The 24635-nt window shown below is 42.1% G+C and overlaps 1 protein-coding gene across 1 annotated transcript in view; it reads right to left on the bottom strand.

Moving 5' to 3' along the window:
* The window catches only part of ofcc1 (orofacial cleft 1 candidate 1), an 80505-nt gene that overhangs the window by 13277 nt on the left and 42593 nt on the right, over nt 1-24635 (bottom strand). Inside the window, exons 17-20 of the mRNA XM_085362500.1 lie at nt 24178-24432; nt 21907-22159; nt 21361-21524; nt 15934-16093 (exon numbers count right to left, since the gene is read on the bottom strand). Of these exons, the coding sequence (XP_085218626.1) occupies nt 15934-16093; nt 21361-21524; nt 21907-22159; nt 24178-24432 (832 nt within the window). The remainder of the gene's footprint in view (nt 1-15933; nt 16094-21360; nt 21525-21906; nt 22160-24177; nt 24433-24635) is intronic.

Genomic DNA, 24635 nt, shown 5'->3' with positions numbered 1-24635 from the left:
ACTCTTACCTCCCATAAAACAGAAAATAAATTAGTTACCATTAGTTAAATGTATGAACATTATCATACTTAAGAATACTGACAAGCAGGGTGAAATAGTAAAGTAGGCACTCGTTCTCTCTGTCAGGAATAAACTGTATTACTGTTATTACTGGAATAAGAAACCTCTCTCTCATAAAGACGCACAGCAGGCAGCAGCTAGTTTTCAACTGTTTTCTTATTATCCTTATTTTCACTAACAGAACTGATGATAAATGAAACTATAATCAAGTGTCAAACGTTTAGTAATTATTTTGTTTTGTCAACATTTGAACTCACACACACACACACACACACACACACACACACACACACACACACACACACACACACACACATGAATGCATTGGGGGCGACGCTACAACCCCAACCTCCAAGAAAGGTTTGTGTGTCATATTGGCTTCTGTCTTTATTGGCTCCTTATTAAATCCAAAATCAAATTTAAAATCTTTCTCCTCACATGCAAGTTCTTGAATTATCATTCCCCATCTTGTTTTAAAGATCTCATAGTAGAGTACCGTACTAACAGAGCACTTGGCTCTCAGACTACGGGCTTCCTTAAAGTATTTAAAAGCTGAATGGGAGGCAGAGTCGTCAGCTTTCAGGACCCTCCTCTGTGGAATCAGCTCAACAGCTCCCAACCAGTCACTACAGATGGCTGCTCCTCCATTAGCCTGGTTCTGCTGGAAGCTTCTTCCTGTTAAAATTGAGTTTTTCCTTTCCACTGTCGCCAAGTGCTCAAAGGAGGTCGTTTGATTTTTGGGGTTTTCTCTGTATTAATGTAGGGTCTCGACCTTACAATGTTGCTATATAACTTCAATTGAACTGAAATGAACTGATTGGGGTTCAGTATCTTGCCCAAAGATACTTTGTCATGCAGACTGTAGTATCTGGGGAACAAACCACTGACCTTCCGATTGGTAGATGGGTCTTGCTAGACTTTTCCAGCCAGCCCCTACGGTCAGGACCATAACTTTATAACATTAAGTGTATCAAGTTCAAACTAATTGTGTCACCAATACTTTCCAACTTACTCATTTGGCATTTGTCGCATGGACTCCTCATGCTGGCCCTTTTGTGGTGGGAAAACACATTTCCGTCGAGGACGCATTTCAAAATGTCATGTTGAGTTCTTAAAATTTTAGGAGACCAGGCTTCGTATTAAGATGCTGCAGACAGATGCCAAAGTTGAGTATTGCCTTTGATATCCAGAATTTGACTTTGGAGTAGCTTCCACCTAATAAAGCCTCGAAGGCTGGAGGTGATAAGTATCCAAGCCAATAACCAAAATGAGAGCTGGGAATAAGTGGTAAGACTTCACACACATTCTCACTCAGACACACTATAGCTGCATGTGCACACACACACGCACGAGCACACACACACACACACACACCCTAAGTTGTCTCTTTAAGCTTATGAGGGGGGAAAAAAATCTCCAAATGTGGTGAAAAAAAAATCCAAATGTCTATCTCTCCTCTGGATGTCACGTGGGGCTGTTAAGACGCGACACCTGTCACAATCACCAGGACTTCTTCATCCCCTAAGGGCCACAGGAAGCGGCCAAGGTCAAACTCTTTAAAGGGGGAGTGAAGGGAGGAGAAGTAAGTAACGGCAGACAGTCGCAAAAAATCTGATCTGTCAAATTCAAGCCACAAAACCTCTGTGGAGCTAGAAGCTGTATACCTAAGCATGCATGTATGTTGAGTATGCATTACATACAACATTGCCCCAGTGTGTATGCAAAGTATATCTGCCTGCAGGGTACTTGCCCTGTAACATTTCCTCAGCTGATATAATCAAATCTTTTCCTCCAATAATGGCATCTCACTGTGTCATTATTCACTTAAAATGTTTGGTGAAACCACATTCTGCACCAGCTTCACAGATCCGAGCCAGGTGCTCTGGGTGGAAAACCTCTTTAACCGATGTAAAACGAGTCTTCCTAAATTTGTTCTATGGTTGAAAAGCTCTCGCTACAGTCTTTTTCTCACTTTCAAGAGTCCAATTTGTTGTCTTCTGTTTCACATTAGGGGATGGCAGTGCAGCAGAAAAAAAGGACTCTTTAGGACGTGGCCCGCTGGAGGAGGAAGAAGTCGAGGCTTGAAAGTGGTGAAAACCTGTTGTCAGTTTAACCTCTTCCAGCTGCCCATGTTTTGACAGCTGACATGCAAAGCTTCATATTATGAAGAAATTATAGGGAAAAGCTTTTCCTCACTAATGGTTTCATGAGAGTCAAGTATCCAAAATATTCAAACTCAATGTTTCGAAACAACACCCGAGCATATTACCTAAATCCTTTTGGTTGACACAGAGGTTGAACATAATATAGGCTGCTAACCAAAGGCGCTTCCTTGTTTAGACTCCTCTTTTTCCCCTCTCACATTCCATCTCTTTGAAAGAAAAGCCTGCCCAGGCCCAGGCATTGGTAGATAATGACATCCTCTCCCTGGATTAATTGTAAGGGACACATTAAGCAATGGAGCTGACACTCCCTGTAATTAAACTGTTCACACCGACGAGTTCATACTGGAACACTTTGTCCTTTCTCTTGCTATCTAATGTTGGAACTGTGCGCCTGTTTAGGAATGCAGGTTGACTATAAGAAAAGGAAGTGTGTGGTGAAATTTAAACCCAAATAAGATAAGGTTTGTGCTTTTTAACCCTCTTTATGAGCCTGCAATGATCTCACTACATTTAAAAGTAGTCAGCTCATTTTACTGAAGATATTCTGTATTTGTGTCCATAAAATCTTGCATGCGAATTGGAAAAGAGGTGAATGTGTTTGATCTTTATCTGTTTTTTCCCCCCTCTCTCTTCTTTTTTAACCACTGTGCACCACTTTCACACATTACTGCTCAGCAAAGTCCATGACCTTTTCAGGAACACAGGCATGTAGCCTTTGCAGTCATATCTCATATTGCGCTCCCTAATGCTCCGACTGTGGATGCTGTGCTTGCTGCTGTGTCGCTCCTGTCCTTGCCTGTCTGCTCGCTATCGCCTCGGGCCACTGGGGCCCTCAGCACTGTCCACTAAAAAAAGAAGAAACAAAAATCCACTGTAATTGAAGAAGTCTCTCTAATGTGACATGCACACGCAGGCAAGCAGAAAGGTTTGCATGAACACAGTCACACTTATAAATGTGCATGACAGTTTACACACATGCAGGCATACTGGGCCTACATGAACAGGTTTGCCTTCATACACACGCAACCAAGCAAATAAATGCACGCGTGCACACACACGTACACTTGCCCGCACACTGACCACATTGCTCTTTTGTAGAGCTTATTGGGGGTTGGGAGGACTATTTTGATCCCACGCACAAAGGTGCACACACACAGACACACACACACTACAGACCAGTAGTTGCCCTCTGACTCTAAAAACCCTTCCTGTGCCAGTGAACCACTCAGCTCTTCCTCTCCTCTCCCGGGGTTCCTGTGTTGCTGTTATGGGTTCCTTTTGAGGAGCTGAAGGTTCTATTGTTCTGTGACAGCGGTTCCTGTGTATCCTGTCACGGCCTACTGCTCCCTCTGTCTACCTTCCTCTCCAAAGCTTCTTTCTTTACATGAGTCTAGATTTGCATCTCAAGTGGCTCACACTCATTTAACTGTACTATTTGAACAAGCCCAAGATTGATGAGTACAAGTGCGCAGGCATGCACACTTGTAGTGTTTTGAGGACTGAATTTTATTTATTTAACTATGGGATTAAGATTTTTTTTGATGCCTCTGAAAATAGAGAACGTGCATGTCCTCATAGCTATTGTATAGATTAGGCAGGTATGATATTTGTAGCCTATATTATTTTGTCTGACTCCAGATGAACTTTTGCAAAGAGATTAAAGCTCAAAATCTATTTTTATCACTTGGTAATTGGTGCCAAAAGTGTGACCCTGACAGTCCTCCATGGTCAGGGGCTCACAACACACACAGGCTCTGGATTAAAATGGAGAACACACCTCATATGATTAACAGCCAGCCTCCCAGACACAAGTTATCATTACCACTCCAGTCTGTGCCATTTGACTCTCAACAGGTTTACTCTCCACCAAGCGCACTGCTGTTGCAAAACACCTTGGGTGTTCCCAAACTCGCCTGCTGGTAACCCATTACCTAGACATACAGAGACAAACGGCACAAAGGTACGCAAATGTTGATGCAATCAGGTTGAGAAAACATCTCCAGGGCCATCATACAACCCCCTCTCTCCACTCTCTCCCTCCTTCCTCACTTCTTTTAATCTCTCCCTCCCTCCTTCAATTAATACAATGTCACCACCACCACTGGGAAACTTTCCTTTCGGTGAATTAACAGCAACGGGAAAGCTGGTGCTCTACTCTGTCACTGTCATAGCGGTAGCTCCGACAAAACAGTTTGCGTACCTGCTTAAGTATTACAGAAATTAACACCTCCCTTCCAGGTACAGTAATCAAGGGGGTGACGGGAGACAATTAATTAGGTCCATCTGCATCACTGCCTTTACATAATTAATGGGGCTCATTACTGCACCACTAGTAAGATGTGGAGCATGCAAGCCCTCTCACTAGCTGGGAGCATTACTGACGGCACAGAAAAAGTGAAGATTTTTGTTTATTTGAAATCACTGAAATGCGCCTCTAGTTGGCTAACCTGTGGTACTGATTGCCGTCTACCAGCAAAATATGTGAAGTTTTTATTCATTTATTCCACAGGTTTTAAAAACATCATCCTGAATCAGTCGTATATCAGGGCAAATCTGATAAACAAATGAAGAACATATGATGTTTTCTTTATGATTGTTGTTATCACAGGAAAAGGAAGATTGTATTTATCACACGATTAAATTAAAAAGCTACATACTAGTATTTTACTCGCCCTCTTTGCTTAGTCAGTGGACCCTGCTGTTGACATCTTCACCTGAGGAATTTTTAAACCTTCAAGCAACTCAATGGAACAACTCGATGGATGGATCTTATAATATAAAGTTAATTGGTGAGAAAGTAAAAATGAGATTATGTTTTATGACCACCTTGTGAAAATTACAAGTTTGATAATAATAGGCCATTTGCAGGTTGGTTATTGAATGTGGATTCTTTTTTTATTGTTTCATTGCTTGGGGGACATAGAGCATTACAGAGATTTTGCTGAGCATGCTAACACCATCAAGAATCTACTTTTAGCCTAACTGATTACCTGCCTCTCATATTCTACTTGGTTTAATTTTAGCCTTTAAAAAAAATTCTTTAAAAAGAAACAGTGGGGGAAAAAAAATGGTATGACTTCATGTTGCACTTGGCAGGTCTGTTGTTTGGAGATTTTTGGAGAAATTGCCACCTGTTACAGGGCTAATTTTTATGCCCCTGAAGTTTATCTGGACTGTTTTTTACTTTGGGGTTTGGAGCACTGATCGGTGGCTCCATTATTAGCATTGCACAATCTGTAAAGTCCTTGCTTCAAGGTGTTACATGGTAAGTCAGTTCATGATTTGTATGTGTTTAAAAATAATGGAGAAGTCTCAGCAATATAGCTTCTAGAACAGGTGCCGACATATAATAGAATCATACGTTTCAGAAATTTTTAAATGATTGTCTGTAGAAATCTCCAAAATAGAAAAATAGGTGGTTCTACAACTTTTAAGGAGTGGAGATGTAAGTATAAGCCTAACCTTTATTGCTTGAAAGGAAAAGAAAGTGGGGGTAAAGTGGAACCCATGCCTAGGCCAGAAACAGCTATTCACTGCTAATGTCGTAACGTGCTACAAACGAATGTGTTACTTTCATCCAATTACAGTTACAAATATTTAATTACAAAGGTTCTCAGTGATTTCAACAATAGTTAGAGAGAAAAAAGAAAACTTGCAGCTTGAAGGCTGAAGAAAACGGTGGCGCGGTCTAGATGCGGACATTACTTTTACTTGCACAAAAGGACGAGAGGTCAATGGTGAAGTGAAAAGAGCATCCAGGACAGAAACAGCTACATTACAGGTAGCAAAGAACAGGGACGCCACTTAATCTTGCCATATGAGGGCCAATAAAAGTATTGCGTTGGCACAGCAAAAACAGAATTTCGAATTTTATTTTGCTGTTGTCATATACCTGAAAAATATGGCAAAAAAGAGAGAACTCAAAACTCTGCTAATGCCCACAATGAAGGCTCACCAATGTTCACCCATGCTAACCAACTCTGTGATGATACACTATGTGTAACATGCACATTTAAAGTGCACACATCATGCTTGATGACATGGCTAAAGACTAGATATAGCACCCTGTTTTTTTCCCATTATTATGAAGCCTCTTGTATTTCAGTGAGGGTTAAAGAGGCTTTCTTTTAGCAGGTGAGCTTCTGTGCTACATGACAGTTAGGCAGCCAGAATATGTGCAGTTACAAAACTTTCATATTTACACACTGTTTAACATGATTTTAGCCTAGATGGATACCAGCTAGCTGTTTAGGAGGAATCATAATCAGCAGAGTTGTTTCATGTATTTACTTAAGTATGGATGGGATGAGAAGTTTTCCCCGGGCTGAGAAGAATCTGGAGGTATATCCATGATGACGCTGACACTGTGTGAGCACTGAGCAACACCCACCCTTTTGCACATGGACCACACAAAGGTCAAGTGTGTGGTGGTGACTGTCTGATGAATGCATTGCCTGCTTTCCAGGGGGGGAGAGGGAAAAAGGGGAAGTGGCTTTTCAAAGGTGACCACATTTCAGTAGAGGTGCGATGTTAAAAATAAAAAGCAATAATCGTTCTTTTCCCTTTTAAGGCTAAGCTTCTTTCAGCTTTGGTCCAGCCTCAACACCTCTACAGGGTTAGAAGAGGATCTAAGACTATAAAAATATTCAAAAGTGCCAGAGTTAGTTAAAAGAAACATGGGCTATTTGCAGATCCCGATAGCCCGAGATCGGATTTGTTCAAAATATCTCACTCTATCTTTTTCAATAACGTTTTAAATTTGGTTACAAACTCTTGATGCTCCTATGGGTACCTTGTTTTTCCTTCCCCTCATCCCTCCTTTTTCTCGCTCAGCTAATGAAGGTCTCGTAGCCCACTGTTATTAAAATTACGCCCTTGCCTCTGATATTAATTGGGTCCATAATAAGGAATGCGTCAGATTCATTATTTAATTGCAAGGGCACATTTGGAATACAGTTTCTGAAATGTATTTTTAATGAAAAACACTACATCCTGACCTAATCATATCAACCTTATTCTATCTAATTAAGGATGCAAAAAATCATTAGAGTTGCAAAATATTAGTTTCAGCTCTTTTGGGCTGCTCCTTTGCTCGCTTTCATGAATATATTTTTTCCCTGTCTATGATAAATAGTTAATGAGGGAAAAATGACAAAAATTTGCATGTAGTCAAATTAGTCTAATAGGGATATGTCTTTGCTGAGTTAGGAAAGTGACCCTTTTCATAGGAGAAACTGTTACAATAATTATGAAATAATGGTAAGGCCCATCTTATTTTGATGAAAAATGGTCTGCTTGAATAATGTAAAAATGTTAAAATGCAATAACCCTAAATTTTCATCAGACCAGAGAACGTGTTAACGTGTTAGCATTTTATCAGTTTAATAACATCAAATTAGGTATAATATGAAGTATGCTGTAATTGTTACCATGGAGGGGGATATGCAGTAATGCAAAGATGATTTAGCAGTGCACCACAGCAAGAGGCCATCAGCTGCTAAATGAGGCATTTTCTTAATCACAAACTTTGGGGATGTAATTTCTTTTAAAGTCTCCAAACAACGGAAGGCTCAATTTTCTTCCAATAAACAGGTCCATCACCATCCCATTAATGGCGGTGTAGTCACCTCTCAGAACAGGGGTTGCATTTCATTAAGGCATGAAGACCAATAAACAACAACAACAAAAAAGACTTTAGAAAAAGAATAGCATTTACACGATTACAATTATACTATCTGTATTCTGCCCTCGCACTTAACTAGGCAGACAGACAACCATCATCCCATGTAGAAAAACCACACCGTTGTTCCTTTCTGGTGGATTTATTTGATTGGATGCATAGCATGGCTTTGTCGAAATACATGAATGGATGAATGGTAAAACTGTAAACAAACACAAAATATCCCATGTGAGCTAATATAAGCAAACATTCTTACAATTAGAAGATGCTATGACCGGTTACTATGCAAAGCAAAGCAGAACGAAACAAGCTAACAAGCTAACGTTAGCGGTTAGCTAGCGCTAATTAGCGTTTAGGCTAATGACTAATAAAGCACATCATTGAGTCAATTTGCTTTCTCAAAATATCACAAACAACACACGGCAGTTAGTGCTAACATAAAACACAACAATACTGCCAACTTACAGACTGTGCTGGCTTAAGAGGTAGCATAGGCAGGCACAGGAGTAGCAAACTGTCCTTCTCCCGTTAGACAGGAAGTAATGAGAAGTAGCACTTCCGGTAGAATGTCAAAATAAAATGAACAGTGTGCCAGAAACGAATAAAGATTGCATGAACTTGTATAACACTACATAACATGAGTGGTGACTCTTAAGGAGCCAGAACACTCCCCGCCTGACATCGGTAAGATGTCACACTTGTACCCAAACTAAACTTGTTGCACAGCAGCTGATACAAGAAGAACAACGTCTGTGACTGGCCTAAAGTAAACTTTGGCTTTACCATCTTTCACCACCTTGACTTCTACCTTCCTGACAAGTCCGTCACTACTAGGATGAACCTTTGCAATCACCCCCATGGGCCACTGATTTCTCTTCACGAGAGGATCTTTCAGGAGGACCACATCCCCCTGCTGCAGGTTTGGTCTGGTGGAATGCCACTTGCGGCGGCATTGCAGTGTTGATAAGTACTCCTTACGCCAGCGATGCCAGAAAGAGTTGGCCAGACTCTGAACTCTTTTCCACTGTTGCCTGTAGAGGTCCTTCTCCCCGAAGTCACCTAAGGGTGTTGGAGGTGCACCAACTTTTTGCGTGAGGAGTGTGGCGGGAGTAAGGATGCACGGAACATCGGGATCACTTGACACTGGAACCAGCGGCCGTGCGTTGATGATGGCGGCCACCTCTGCCATGAAGGTGATCAGGACGTCGTGCGTGAGGGGCCTGGAACCAAGTTGAGCGAGCTGGGAGTCTAATATCTTACGTGCCACTCCTATCATCCGCTCCCAACTGCCCCCCATGTGAGAAGAGTAGGGAGGGTTGAAGACCCAACTACATCCATGATCATTTAGGAAGGATTTAACACGTGGGTCACAAGGAATCCTTTTGTCAAACCCTAGCTCCCTGGAGGCTCCTGTGAAGTTAGTTCCACAATCCAATCTCAATTGCTTTGCAGGTCCTCTGACTGAAAAGAACCTGCGGAGAGCGTTAATGAAGCTAGACGTGTCCATCCCCTCTATGATCTCAAGGTGAACTGCCCTTGTGCTCATGCAGGTGAACATCACTGCCCATCGTTTGCTGCTGGCAAGTCCGCCCCGAGTACGACGAGAGGCAACAGACCATGGCCCGAACACATCTATGCCTACGTAAGAGAATGGAGGCTCAGCACTAAGGCGTTCTGCAGGAAGATCTGACATTTTTTGGAACTGTGTTACTCCCCTTAGCTTGCGACAAACTACGCATGAGTAAATGAGGCTGCTGATCTGGCGTTTACCTCCTAAGACCCAGTAACCTGCGGATCTTAAAACACCCTCTGTAAGATGACGCCCCTGGTGCCTGACCCTTTCATGGTAATAGCGGACTAACAGGTTAGTTACATGGTGTTTGTGCGGCATAATCAAGGGGTGTTTTTCTGCGGACTCAAGGTCAGAATGAAGAAGGCGTCCGCCAAGCCTCAGGAGGCCTGATTTGTCAAGGTAGGGAGAAAGCTTTAAGAGAGGGCTTTTCTTTGGGATGTCCTTCCTTGACTCTATTTGTTTGAGCTCCTCTGGGAAGCTTTCTTGTTGGACTGCTTTTATAACCGTCTCTCTTGCTTGCTCAAAATCTGAGGTAGTGAGTTCATGACATATATGCCATCCCTTACATTGTCCGCCTGATTGCTTTACCTTAAAGGTGCGTGCAATGTGTGCCAAACGTGCAACTGCCCTGGTAAGGGACTGCCATCTGGAGAAAGATTCTAAGTTTGCAGTCTTTAAACAGGGGTATGATGTTTGAATGGTGGCAGTGATCAAGGGACGAACTTCAATGTCTGAGTCGGGGTTTTGAAGTTGGAATGTACCTGATGAGTTGCTCTGTAAGGGCTTTAAGGGAAACTCCGGCCCTTTCAACCATGTGCTGGACAACAGTTTTTCGGCAGGTAGAGATCTGGATCCGTGATCGGCCGGGTTGTGCACCGAGGGTACATAGCCCCACTGAGTTGGTACTGTTGCTCGTCTGATGCGTTGCACCCGGTTGTTCACGAAAACGTGAAATCTTCTTGCCTCATTGTAGATATAGCCAAGAACGACTTTGCTGTCGGAGAAGAAGCGCATGTTACTAATCTGAATGTCCATTTCATCTCTGATTAGTTCCCCAACTTCCACCGCTAACACCGATGCACACAGCTCGAGCCTGGGAATGGTAAGATCGGGCTTGGGGGCAAGTTTGGCTTTCCCGAATATGAACGCAAACTCTGTCTCACCATTTTTGTTCGTTAACTTCAGGTAAGCCACGGCTGCAATAGCCTGGGTTGATGCATCACAGAAGACACAGATTTCTCTGTGCTTCGCACCAAGAAAGGAGAAGGAGCAGTATGGCCTTGGGATACGGATTTGCTCGAGTTGTTTGAGAGCATTCTTCCATTCTGACCACTCCTTAAACATGCCCTCTGGAAGAGTCTCATCCCACCCACAAGTCTCTTTTGTCAGCTCCCGCAACAGTGCCCTCCCCTTGATGCTCACTGGCACTGCAAACCCCAGCGGGTCAAAAAGGCTGTTGATAGTGGACAGAACACCTCTTTTCGTGTAAGGCTTTTCGGCTTGAGAGACTCTGAATGTGAAGGTGTCGCCTTCAATGTCCCAACATACTCCTAAGCTTCTCTGCATTGGAGGAAACTCTGTGTTGAAATCTATGTCCTTGAGCCCGCTTGCCAAGTCTACAGTAGAGAATGCTTTCATGACATTTGGGCTGTTTGAAGCTATTTTGTGGAGCCTCAGGTTGGACGCAGCGAGCAGCTCCTGTGTGTCTTTGAGGAGCTTAATTGCCTCTGACTCAGTAGGGAGGGATTTGAGTCCATCGTCGACATAGAAATGTCTTTGAACAAACTGTTTGGCCTCAGAATAGTGCTGTGTGTCGAACAGGTGTGCTGCCTTTCTCAGACCGAAAATTGCCACCGCTGGAGAGGGGCTGTTGCCGAACACGTGCACTTTCATTCTGTACTCGACAACTGGCTCTCTTGGGTCATTGTTGCGGTACCAAAGGAACCGGAGGAAGTTCCTGTGGTCTTCTCGCACCTGAAAGCAGTGGAACATTTGTTGTATGTCCGCTGTGACAGCCACCGTTTCTTCTCTGAAACGGATGAGCACCCCAATCAGACTGTTATTCATATTTGGACCTTTGAGCAGCACATCATTTAAGGACACTCCCTGAAACTTAGCACTTGAGTCAAATACCACCCTGATGTTCCCGGGCTTCTGCGGGTGATAAACGCCAAAGAAGGGCAGATACCAGCATTCTTCTCCTTCTTCGAGAGCTGGTGCTGGTTCGGCGTGATCCCTGTCAAACAACCCCTGCATAAAATCCATAAAATGTCTCTCCATCTCAGGGCGTTTATTTAATGTGCGGCGCAACGACTCTAAGCGGCTGAGTGCTTGGTTTCTGTTGTTTGGGAGGTGGGTTCTCGGTGTACGGAAAGGAAGTGGAGCTGTCCAGCTATTTGCATCGTCTTGGTAAAAGTCTCTTTCCATAATTTCTAGAAAGGCTTGGTCCTCAAAGGAAGGGGCTAGCTCCTCGTCCTTTTCACTTTGCTGGAATATGTGTTTCCCTATTTGACATGAACTGTGAGTGTTCCAGGATTTGTTGTGTGACTGCTCTTTGACATGAAAGCTGTTTTGACAGGGTGTTAGGAGACTTGGACGCCCGTTCTCTAGAACACTCGTTCTGTATGTGCCTATGATGGCTGGCTTATGGGCTCCTCCTAGGCATACATCACCTACAATAACCCACCCAAGTGCAAGTCTCTGGGCAAATGGAGCATTGACTGGTCCATTCACTCGTTCATACACTTTGTGCACTTGTATTATGTCTCGGCCTAACAGCAACATAATGTCAGCCTCAGGGTCTAGGGGCTGCATATGATCTGCTAGGTGTTTGAGGTGTTGATGGGCTAGGGCAATCTCTTGCGTTGGTATTTCATTCTTGTTGTCTGGGAGTGAGTCACACTCGAGCAAAGAAGGCAGAGGAGAGCTGAACTGGCCATCAACAGACTGTATAAAGAGGTTCTCAGCTAAGCGGCCATTTGTAGTGGAAACCCCTGTACATGTCTTAAGTGTGTATGGCACTAGGTTGCTCATTGGGATGCCAAAGGTGTCGAAAAGATTTGACTTCGCTAATGACCTATTGCTCTGGTCATCTATGATAGCGTAAACCTTGACCTTTTTGTCTGGATGCCCCTTTGGATAAATGTAGGCTTGACATATTTTGGAGCAGGAACGCCCCCCACCTAAGTCCCCACAAACTTGAGTGCATGCTGAGCTAGTCTCCAAGTCTAGGCTACTCTCCCCGCCATGCTCCTCCCTGTCCTGGTCTGGGGCAATGTTTTGAGCTTTTGTGTTTTGTGTCCATGGAGCTGGACCTGCATGCAGCGCTGCAACGTGTTTGTTGCTGTTGCACTCTAGGCAAGTAATCTCTTCCTTACAGTCTTTAGCTTGGTGAGCTGAGGAATTGCAGCACCTAAAACAGATGTTGTGTTCCCTGAGGTATGCCTTACGCTCATCTAGTGTCTTTTCCCTGAAACCTCTACACTTCTTTAACGGGTGCGGTTTCTTGTGGATGGGACACAGTTTGTTTGTGAACTCACTCGTGCTGCCTAAGTTTGGTTTGTGAGTTTTGTTTACCTCTGTTTTGTGGACGGCAACAGGCGGTCTTGACTTGGCAAATCTTGTATAGTGGTTGTCGTGAGTTGTTGGATAGGATGTGGGACCTGATACAGTAGACTTAAAACTGGGGTCGTTTCTCATTTTCGCTTCATCTTGTATGAAGCAACAGAAGAATGAGAATGGAGGGAAATATACATCATGTCTCTGCTTGTATTTAGTCCCCTCTGACATCCACCTGTCTTGAAGATTTGTTGGCAACTTATCAACTATCGGGGCAATGCCACGTGATGTGTCCAAATACACTAGCCCAGGTAAAGAGCCGTCTGATTTGGCTGCATCAATTTCAGAAAGTAGGTCGCCAAGTTCTCTGAGATTCTGGGGGTCTTTGTTTGACACTCTAGGAAAGCGTTCAAGTCTGTCAAGGAGCGACTTCTCAATAGCCTCTGGGGTGCCATAACATTCTTGTAGCCGTGTCCAAACTCGACGTAGGCCCTCTGCTGGATTGTTGAGATGGACAGTTTGCTACTCCTGTGCCTGCCTATGCTACCTCTTAAGCCAGCACAGTCTTTTTACTATTCTGCCCTCGCACTTAACTAGGCAGACAGACAACCATCATCCCATGTAGAAAAACCACACCGTTGTTCCTTTCTGGTGGATTTATTTGATTGGATGCATAGCATGGCTTTGTCGAAATACATGAATGGATGAATGGTAAAACTGTAAACAAACACAAAATATCCCATGTGAGCTAATATAAGCAAACATTCTTACAATTAGAAGATGCTATGACCGGTTACTATGCAAAGCAAAGCAGAACGAAACAAGCTAACAAGCTAACGTTAGCGGTTAGCTAGCGCTAATTAGCGTTTAGGCTAATGACTAATAAAGCACATCATTGAGTCAATTTGCTTTCTCAAAATATCACAAACAACACACGGCAGTTAGTGCTAACATAAAACACAACAATACTGCCAACTTACAGACTGTGCTGGCTTAAGAGGTAGCATAGGCAGGCACAGGAGTAGCAAACTGTCCTTCTCCCGTTAGACAGGAAGTAATGAGAAGTAGCACTTCCGGTAGAATGTCAAAATAAAATGAACAGTGTGCCAGAAACGAATAAAGATTGCATGAACTTGTATAACACTACATAACATGAGTGGTGACTCTTAAGGAGCCAGAACAATCTGGTTTAGCAATGTAGTGTAAAACCATTTAAAAAGTGTATTTTTTAGGTCCTGCTGATGCAAAATGTATTCCTCTGTTTCTCTCACTTTTGTAGCTGAGTTTTTGTACAATTTTCTATCAAGAAGAATCCAGCTTTTCAAAGGTATCCATTCCCCTGTGTCTGGCACGTCACAATCGACATAGTTAAATACTTTGTTTAGGAAAACAAGATTTTGCATACTGTTTTGTCTTCATGTCTCCTGCTTCCTGTTGCACGTCCTGTCTTTTGTTTCAAAATAAAGTGTAACTACAGATTAAAAAAACCCCAACAAAGCATTGCATCATTGAGAGGAAGACACAAGTTCTAATGCCATGTTGACACAATCGGCAACAAGCTCACTTTGTTGCATCGTTCACCGCTGAAGTTTTGTTCCGTCTCTGCCTGTGGGGCTCTGTTGGTTGCTGCTTCACCCTGTTATTACTGCCCTGAAGAAATTCAGGAATGTTTAACTTTGCTTTATCACATGTCACACCTGTCACACGGTGACAAGTGTCAGGTATGAGATAGCAGCTTCATGTTGCCTTTTTCATTGAAACGAAATTCGCTTTTCCACAGCGCTGTGAACGCAACATAATGAATGCAGTCCTGCTTGTAGTGTAAACTTTGTTACGACACGGTTTGACGCGACTTTGATGTGTAGTCGTTCAGATATTAACTGCTACGACCCTCAAAAACTACATTTTGGTTTGGCCCACTCTGTTTTAGTTCTACAATTAGACAAAATAATGCATCACTTCCTAATGCGCAGACCATCTTTCACCACAGTCCACTGCAGCCTCTCATCCCGTTGCCTCACATACTTATTTGAGAAAAGAGCAAGGGAGTTAATGAACATGGAGAACATGTAGCGAGCAGTGTGCTACTAAAATACCCTACAGAATAAATTAAAGGGGGCTGCAGTTTGATCGCTGCATTCTATTTCCCTTATCTCAACAAGTCACATTTTCAATCACTATGCAAAGATTTTACATCAGGGGTAGGCTTTGTGCTAATACACTGCCCTCTCCTGTGCCACCATCATCGACCTACACGGGGCTGGGCCACATGCGTCATCCTCTCCCCCGTGATAGTAATTTCATGGGGACAAGCATTTATTTCAGCTGCCTTAGATGATTTCGAAATGTCCGCAATAAGGGAATGCCCACTATATCTCACACACGCATTCCACTGTGTGTGTTGATTGAGCAGTCTCTCTTTAATGAAATATCTTCGAAAATTGGTTTCCACAGACTAATCAGGCTGCCTGTTAGCTGAGTTTCTGTTTTGGTAATTATCTTGTACTAATTAGAACGGAGCTAAAGACCTCTGAGATGAATTCTCAGCTTTCTCAAATGTAACTAAAGAAAATTTAATGATATAAAATGAACCTATTCTATACATCCTCTCGGATGTAATATCTCCTTTAAAGTGACCAGTGAATGCTAACCCTGTGTTATCTTGGCTGCCTTTAAATGCTTCTGTTAGTGCCTCACTGATCTCACCCAGCTCAGCACTTTCATTGAGCACCTGCACCACGGCAGAAGACCTTATTGGTTACAAACACCACAGTTAATTCCTCCCCTTTGACCAGGTTAATTGAAAAGACTAGTATCATTAGCCCAACAGGTCACTATTGGTTTAATTACAATGCAATTTATTTAGAGACAGCAAAGGAGACCAATAATGTATCTACCTTGCGCCTCTCTCCATTGAACCCTCTCCACTGCTCTGCTTTCTTGACAATGTAGCTCAGTTCCTGATTGGACAGCTCAAGGTCTTGAGGCAGGAAGAATACCCCCTCCTTGGCGGTGAGTCGCTGAAAGACATCCAGCATGCGACCATCATTGTGGAGTCTGGAAGGTGTGTGGTGAGAAAAAAGAAAAGATTCAGAAATGTAAGACGGCGCAACAAAAGCAGACTGACTGGAGATCTTAGAGAACGTTTTTGACTAAACACAACCTTTTGTAATAAAATACTGCACTGCATTCCTGATACAAAAAATATGGCTTCATATCTACATTTTAGCGTTATAATTTTTTAATTGCTGGTGGCAACTCAAGACTGATAAGAAGCTCTTTGAGCACATGAGAATATGCCCGACAGTGGCACGAGATTTAAAAAATGGCGACTTGCTATATGAGGGTACTTAGCCTGCAAATACAGCAGATATTAAAGAAACACAGAAGGGAATGGGAACTTCCCAATGACAGGGAATGAATGATGGCCAATAAAGTATACAGCGGTAACTGTACTGCCCACCACAGACCTAGCATTGTAAAGCCACACCTGGCCCTTTGGTTGTCCCTGACCAGCCCATGTTTGGTCAATCGGATTCAAATGTAAATACATGCATCATGTTGTTTTTCCTATTTCACCCATTAAACACTCTTTTTTATTGGAAATATTTTGAAGAGGATTTCTCTGTACATACATGTCTGCAAGGGGATATAGCTTCACTGTAAATGCACTGGAGCAGACAGTGATGAGAAATGTCAGATCACGGCAAAAAAAAAAAGAATGACTGATGCAGAATGAATGTGGAGTTTTTGACAGGCCACGGACTTCTAAGTATTTATTTACTGAAGTCAGTAAAGCTATGTCCTTAGTTTTTGTCGAGCACATTGCTGTGTTTAAGAATTACATTTAAAATTGCCATTATGAGACTAAACACACAGAGAAATACAAGAACCTGACTGATGCAGCCTAGAAACCTTTACTGGCAAAGCTGCAAAAGCAACAAAGACTTTTTACTCAGATTTACGCCTTAAATCATCAGACTTTACTGAAGCATTATAACACAAACACAACTAATGAGTGAAATTACTCGTTTATGTTATTTCTACAAACACGTATGTATATCAGTTTAGGAGTCACTGGCAATTAACCTGCTTTACCACTGACGTATGAGAACATGTTGCTTGTTTCATTGCCACCAAGAACCAATCTTTTTTTTTTCTTAGTTTGTTATTAAGAATATTAATTGCGTTCATTAAATCATGGTCGCTGGTTGTAAACAAGTGCACCTATGAGAAATGGAGGCTGGAGGATGGTGAACCAAAAAATGTTTCCACTGTTGCAGAAACATGTAAAATGCGGTGCGTAATTAAATATATACGTTTGTTATTTCATAGGTTACTGCAGTATATGCCCTCAAAAGTTCCAAGAGCATTTGAAACATCACCTTTATTCACACATTCCTAGAAAAGTTCATATGAAACCTATTTTTGGTTCCAGAACACAGACGTTGTGTGGATCTGCAGCTTGCAGAAATGCACAGGGCCAACTTTTTATTCTGACAGCTGGGTTGGATGCTCTATAAAAGTCTAATACATCAATTGAAACAGCAAAAGGAATCAAACAAATTGGCCTGTGAGTGGGAAGTATTTTGTGGACACAAGCTGAGTGTAGAAATGTCTGAGTTTGGCTGGGTGTCTGCGTGGTTGCACAAATATTAATGTGTGGGAGTCGGATCCTGGGATGTTCTTCAGTGTTAATGCTGTGCTTCAAAGATGGCAGATACAGTGGACGTGCTGGTTGCAGATGCATCTGGAGAGCCCGGCTTGAGTCACAAGAAAATTTTCTGCCCAGCAGAAGGCATATTGATTCATACCTCCACATGAGTACGCATCACCAAAATGCCATTTTTCGTTTGCCACATGCAGCCAACCCCTAAAAAGAAACACCATGTCTGTAAACAAATGTCTTGGCTGACCATCAAAACCAACAGACCTTGTGCCCTTCCACAGAGATTCTAGCCTGTCAGAGGGTAATCAACTCTCAAATAAAACCAACATCAAGGAGGCAAGGATTTATACAAGAAGCTGGTACGGAGCTTTGAACTCAGCATCATTCCCCATTGCTCTTGGGAGTGGGATGTTTGTAGAATCTTGACCTCAGACACAGGAATAGCATGCATTCATTTTAATCCTACACTTGAATTGTGCTTCTCATTCATTTATGCGGTTTCTCTCTTGGAGGAATTCACCATCTTTGCATCTCCGAGCTTCAAAACGGGCTAATTTCTTTGGTGTGGAAAAGGCCTGAATTTAAGTATGTAATTCTTTACCATGTAGGTTGTGATCTGGATGACAAGGCTCATGGCAGGTCTTTGTTTAAGCACAAGGTTCACGAGTTGATGTCAGTGGATGAAAGGGTCAGAGAATAAAACACAAATGATTTGTCTTTCTAACGTATATGTTAGTATTATCTCACCCAAAGGTTTTTCTCACTTTGGTTGCTCTGTAGTGTAGTGGTTTACACATTTGCCTAGCAAGCAAAAGATGGGAGGTGACACAAATCCCTTTGGGGTTGCATCAAGAAAGGCATTCAGTGTGAAAACTGCTCAATCAAACATGCAGAGATACCCACTGTGGAAACCCTTAGTGAACAAAGGAGCAGTCAAAAGTAGCTTAAACTGTATTTCTCAATTTACAGAATGTGTGATTTATTTTAAAGGATCCTATCAAACTAAATTTAATGGAACAGAAGGATTCAGTGCAAACAAAGATACCTTCTTATCTTGTTCCATCAAAAACAAACTTGCAAACCTCTTCTAATGAGGAAGGAAAACTGATAAAGACACTGATGAAGTAGACACTTGCAGTAACTGAAACAAACAAAGTTTTTTTTCTTTTACAGTCTTGCAAAAATGTTGATGGAACTACCACTACACTACTACTTTTATAGCTGCTCATTTTGGTTTCCATAAAGGGTCAAAGAATACAGAGGTATTTTACGTGTGTTTTTGCAGGCAGTGAATAAAAGCTTCCTAAATGTAATTAAGAAAAAAGGATAACAGTCCATTCTATCTATACATACGGCCTGGAGCATATTTTTTAGAAATAGGTCATGGTCTGTGTCAGAGCCCCTTCCTTGTAGCCAATAGGAAATTGTAACCCATAAAATTATCAGCCTTGCTTCAGCCTCGTGGCCTACATTCAGTACAAACCCATGTGGCTGCTGAGTGGCAGAAGTCATTATTCCCGGCTGCTGTTTTAATATTGTCCATTTAGTCTGATCCCGATAAGCGTCTCGCTCACTGAAATTAGATGGCACCATCTCCTTGGCTGCCAATCTCAAACTGATTAATTCAATAGGCGCTTTCTTACATTTTAAGCTATTAATGGAATTTGGTCGTATGTTAGAGTGAGAGAACACACCTTGGATGAAAACTGAGTTACACTATTCAGTAATTTATCACCTGCCTGCCTTTAAAGTGAGTCCTATATTGCAAAAAGTCTGTCAAATCAAATGCCTTTGAATGTTTGAGAAAGAGCAGTGTTTGTTTTGCCTGGGCTTTCGAACTAATCAGCAAAAGGTCTATAGATGACATGAAAAAGCCATCCGAGTTGCCAAATCACAATGCAGGCTAGCAACCAAATGTTTCAACATGGCTGACCTCAATCTGCAAGACATGAGTGGAACACACAGTGCATTAAGATAGAGTATGTGTGTTCATCACCATCCGCACGCCGTCCTTTTCAATATGTATGAAACCTGCAGTGATCCCAACCATGCAAAACACCCAGCCTAATCGGATAAAGTAAGGGGGTTCCATATTCACGCTATATCAAAACACATCTAACGTTTGAATTAGAAATGATTTCCATTTTCCAGTGAATTGCAGCGAATGGTATGTTCAGGCAATCTAGCTGTGTGGTGCGTGTGTATATTCCTGATTCTGTGTTTAATAAGTTTGTGTATGCTTGTGTATGTGAGCCTTTGATGCATAACTCCATCAGCAATTCCCTGCAACTATAAATTCAAAATAAATTACATCAACATCTGTTTATATTTTTGATTTTTTTTTGTTTACAGTTTTTTTGTGGACAGAAAAGGTGAATAAATACTTGATGAAGGGTGGAACAAGCAGGATAGTAACATTTAGATATACTGTATTATTATTAACTGGTGCTATACTATCCAGTCGTTAAGTGATGACGTGACGAATCCTACTTCCGGGCCTAAAGTAGTCTGCGTTTAATAAGGCCTGGAGACTAGCCAGCAACCCCTGTCAACCTCTAGTCCTTAAAGAAAAATGTGTATTTCCGGTTAGCAAGTGGTTGCTGGAAGTTGCTGTTCAAGAAGAGGTATACAGTCCTACACAAGAAACATCTTCATGATTGTTTTGTTGCTAGCAGATTGCTGTTTCCACCTGCAGTTTGCAAGTTGCAAATGTGTATTTCCGGTTAGCAAGTGGTTGCTGGAAGTTGCTGTTCAAGAAGAGGTATACAGTCCTACACAAGAAACATCTTCATGATTGTTTTGTTGCTAGCAGATTGCTGTTTCCACCTGCAGTTTGCAAGTTGCAATCAAGTTTCACTACTCCTCGAGGAGCAGTTGGCCAGTGTTTGTAGGCAGGTAGCTGACTTCCAACTATAGGTGGCCACAGCTAGTTGCTAGCTGTATTTTAGCCGTGTGATTACTAGCAACCGAAGCAATCATAAAGAGATTTTTAATGCAGAAACTTTAGCAACCACTTCTTAACCACTTGTTAACAATGTTTCCCTCGAAAATAGAGGTTGTCAGGAGATCACTTACCTGTCTCTAGGCCGGTGTGACTGAGACCCAAAGAAACCAATTTCAAAATGTCATCGTTCTGATTTACTAAATGGGGAGGAGGTAAGGTTTGGACGATTAAGGGCTGGTTGTGCATTTGTGTGCTGTGGGTTGCGGGGGTGTTATAGGTTTTACTGCAGTGGTTTTATTGTCCCAGCTCACTTGAGATCAGATTGACCTACATGTAGCCCCTGAAACAGAATTTAAGGCAGACTTATTTGTGGGTGTCTCATAAAGATACTTTGTATTTAATGCCACAGATACAAGTGGCATTAACAAGTGATATAACTTGTTTTCAGATTCAAAACAAAGTTCTTGTAGATGGTTGACTTAAACCAAGCCAGCAAGTATTAAATACGTTTATTGTACATATTATATACTAGGAGCATACCGAAAACAGAAACAAATTAACATTCAAAAATACATTCATTTTATCTCTAAAATAACAAGAAAATATTTGAGATTTATTTTAATGTTAATGCCAGTTGCTTCAAAACATTTTGTGTTTAAGATAATGTAATTGTTTTCTTGCTATATTTGGTATTCTAACTGTGTAGCTCACCTGAGCAGGTACATGGAAAGGATGGTGATGGAAAGGAGAAAAACGACAGCATAGAGGAAGAGAGTGATGATCACCCCCGCTGCACCTGATTTGTCAGCTTGATAGAAGTGCCAATAAAGCTTGGCAGCATCCCCCACTGGTGTGTCAGGACTGTAGGAGAGGCGCTAAGGAGACAAGGATTAAAAATAAATAATAAGTAGTTTCCTATAACTGTGGATGCAGAAAATCTCTTTTTCTAAATGAAGATCACAAGACAGTTCACGGATTTTCTTTCACATATTTCAAAAGTCAAAATATAACAACGTTTTCTCTCCCTTTTTACGTTTAAGTTGCTGCCTACATGAAACTGCAGCAAGAAATGTCCAATCCATTTCAGTCACCTTACACATCTAACCCGCTGCCAAAAAAGACACCCATCCAACCTTGCACATTTTGCTTCTCACCCTCTCTGCACTCTTTTTTTTGTAATCTAAAGTCACTTTGCCAAGATAAAGTGAACTCCTATTTAAAGTGCACAAGTGTCCAAGTTATTTTTAAGTGACTTACCCCGAGGATGGCGTCCACTGCAAAGACTGCCAGGGGGTCGAGGACTGTCCACACTCCCTGAGCCATGATAAACTTTGACGTGAAGGAAGGGAGTGAGCCAAATATCTGTTGACAGCCCCATCTGATCAGAACCAGCAGGAACGTTATTGCGTTCAAGGTCAGGGGACCCACCACCACCATTGCCAGCTCCTCCCGGGTGTGGAGTAAAGAACTCTGGTACACGAGGTCCACCGTGTGTGCGTGGAAGTGGAATCTGGTATGAGAGGAAAGTGTCAATATATGTGTACCATATTTGTGCTTGTGATGCTTTGCAGCTCAAGGGCAGCTGTTTCCAGCAACTCCATATACTGTGTTATAGTATTTGTGGCTAATTCACTCAAATGACTTTGATGGCATTATGACTGACTGTTGTTAAGGAAACCTTTATACCTATTACTATCATAAAAGACACTAAAGATGCAAAGGACACTGAAAGTAAGAGTATTACCACCTTTGCCGATACATGGCAGAGCTTATCCAAGCCCGTTGTACGTTAAACTCCCCATTTACAGCAAGCCTCATGAGTTCCTTAATCTTCCCATCAGTCAGGAGGAGGTAGAGCCAGTGGTGGGAGAGGAGGGGTCCAGTTTTCTCTCATTAATTTCCATCTGATTTGCTCCAAGAGTCAAGCATCTCTCAGATTCTGTCCATTAATCTGACAGTAGAGGTCCATTGGTGTTTCATCTGAAGCAAATCTCTCAAGAGATTCAAGCCCCAAAAAGTCATTTCAGAGAACAGAGATTACCTCTCTGGATGACCGGTAAAGACAAGAGACTTTGATGTGTTATTTTTTATATTTCCAGACAAAATTATAAGTAAAAATCTTAAGATCTCTCTCAAATGCTTCCTATTATTTTGGCACAAAATAAGAGACATTTTGTGCTATAATTAAAGTACATTTAGTTAAGTACAACTTTGACATACTTTTTCTGTCCTTGAAGAATGTGATTTATGCTACACTCTACTTCTGATCGCTCTCTTAACAGATTACATTGAAAAACATATTTAATAAGCACAAAAATATTATACTGCTTATGCCTACAGTATATGTTTACTTATAATTCAGAATATTCTGAACACAAGATGTTTAGTACCTTAGACCAGTGTATTACTGCTTTGTAACTTGAGTGAGTAAAAGAAAAGAAGAGAAGAAATGAAGCACTCATAGATGACTGTAGAAGCACTGAAGGCCAGGGACTTTTGCTGTTGGGGACTCTTTGCAGGCCAATGATGTCCCGGGATGGATTATGGGAAGGGAGAATGCAAAAACAAACAGACACAGACGTAGAAAGAAAGAAAAAGGAACGAGTGTGAGATATAAGGGTGAAGCGAGGTATGCCTGTCATCATGCCAACCGCTCTGACTGTCACTTAGTCTCTCTCTCCCTCCCTCTCAATGGGCATCATCAGCTCTGACCATTGCATGGAGAGAGAAATGCTTGGAGGGAGAGCAGCAGATTTGGACATGTGGAAGTTGTCATCCAGCGTTGACCCCCTCTGTTTTCACATTTTTGTTTTCTATCCGCCCCCTCAGTCCATTCTTTTTTCCTTTTTTTTTCACTCAGCCACATTTTTTTTCTTCCTGAGCTCTCCTCCATCACTTTCCATGATGTTTGCGCCCCTGAGTTATTGTAATAAAAACCTGGTTGTATGCATGTTTGCAGCCAGCCCTTTTATTGTGATGAATTAAATCAGCACCATATGCTATTCCAATGTGATTTAACAGTTCTGTGGCATCTTATTGCTGTTTATTATCAATGCTGCGTACCAAATAATAACAATAAATTCCTTCCAAATAATGTAGCCTTTTGGGACTTAAAGCTGTGTGGTGAGCAAACTCCCCCAGCAATGGTTTGTTAATATTGAGAAAGTCTTGTTAAAATGTTAATGGGGGGATTCCAAACAGATGATCTGGGTGTATCAAGCCTGCACACAGCACATCCTCATCCTCTCAGCTTGTTGTCCTCTCCGCATCGTATTTTCCCATAACTGTACACCGCATGTGTGTGAGCCTACATTCAGGTCATGTTATGTGTGGCCATGCTAATGAATTTACAGTATGGTAATATGCTACTATTATCTGGTATGTGTCAGTCCTCCGTTTTTATTGATGGATTTATGTCAGCAGCAATGTGTGCGCTTGAAAAGTTTTGCGCGTCTGTGTGTGTATTCATGCGATCCTCTTCCATGCATGTGTGTGTGTGCAGGGCAATATCAAAGGAAGCAAACTCACTTGTTGACAGGAACTGCTATGGCCTGGAGGTAGAGCCACTGGCTGCAGTAATGCAGGTAGAGCCTCAGAAACCACATCAAAGCCAGCAGCAGTATAATGAGGCCGAGCTGCTGAACGGAGCCATGCCAGCTACTATGCAGTTGTTGTTGTTGCCGCAGCAACGGCAGGCCCAGCTCAGATGGCAGCATGGAGAGAGCCAGACGCGCTCGGTCAGACAGACACGGAGGACAGGAGCCAGGTCCAGTCAGTTGTGATCTGTTTTCATAAGAGGAGGATCATACACACTGTACATGACTATCTGAAGTTTTCTTCAGCATTTCTTTTTTTTTTAGACACTGATACTATTACTCAAGTATGTAATTATGTGAGTTCATTACTCAGATTTCCTCCAATGAAAGCATTGTAATGTCTTTTTTTCTCATTAATTTTACATCACACTTTCAGGCTGGATAAGAACG

Source organism: Diplotaxodon limnothrissa, linkage group LG9 (genome assembly GCF_057381915.1).
Source record: "Diplotaxodon limnothrissa isolate DT_005_m linkage group LG9, D_limnothrissa_male_GT1.1, whole genome shotgun sequence".
Classification (NCBI taxonomy): domain Eukaryota; kingdom Metazoa; phylum Chordata; class Actinopteri; order Cichliformes; family Cichlidae; genus Diplotaxodon; species Diplotaxodon limnothrissa.
Note: the sequence above shows the minus strand (reverse complement) of the source record. Positions and strands in the feature narration are given on the sequence as shown.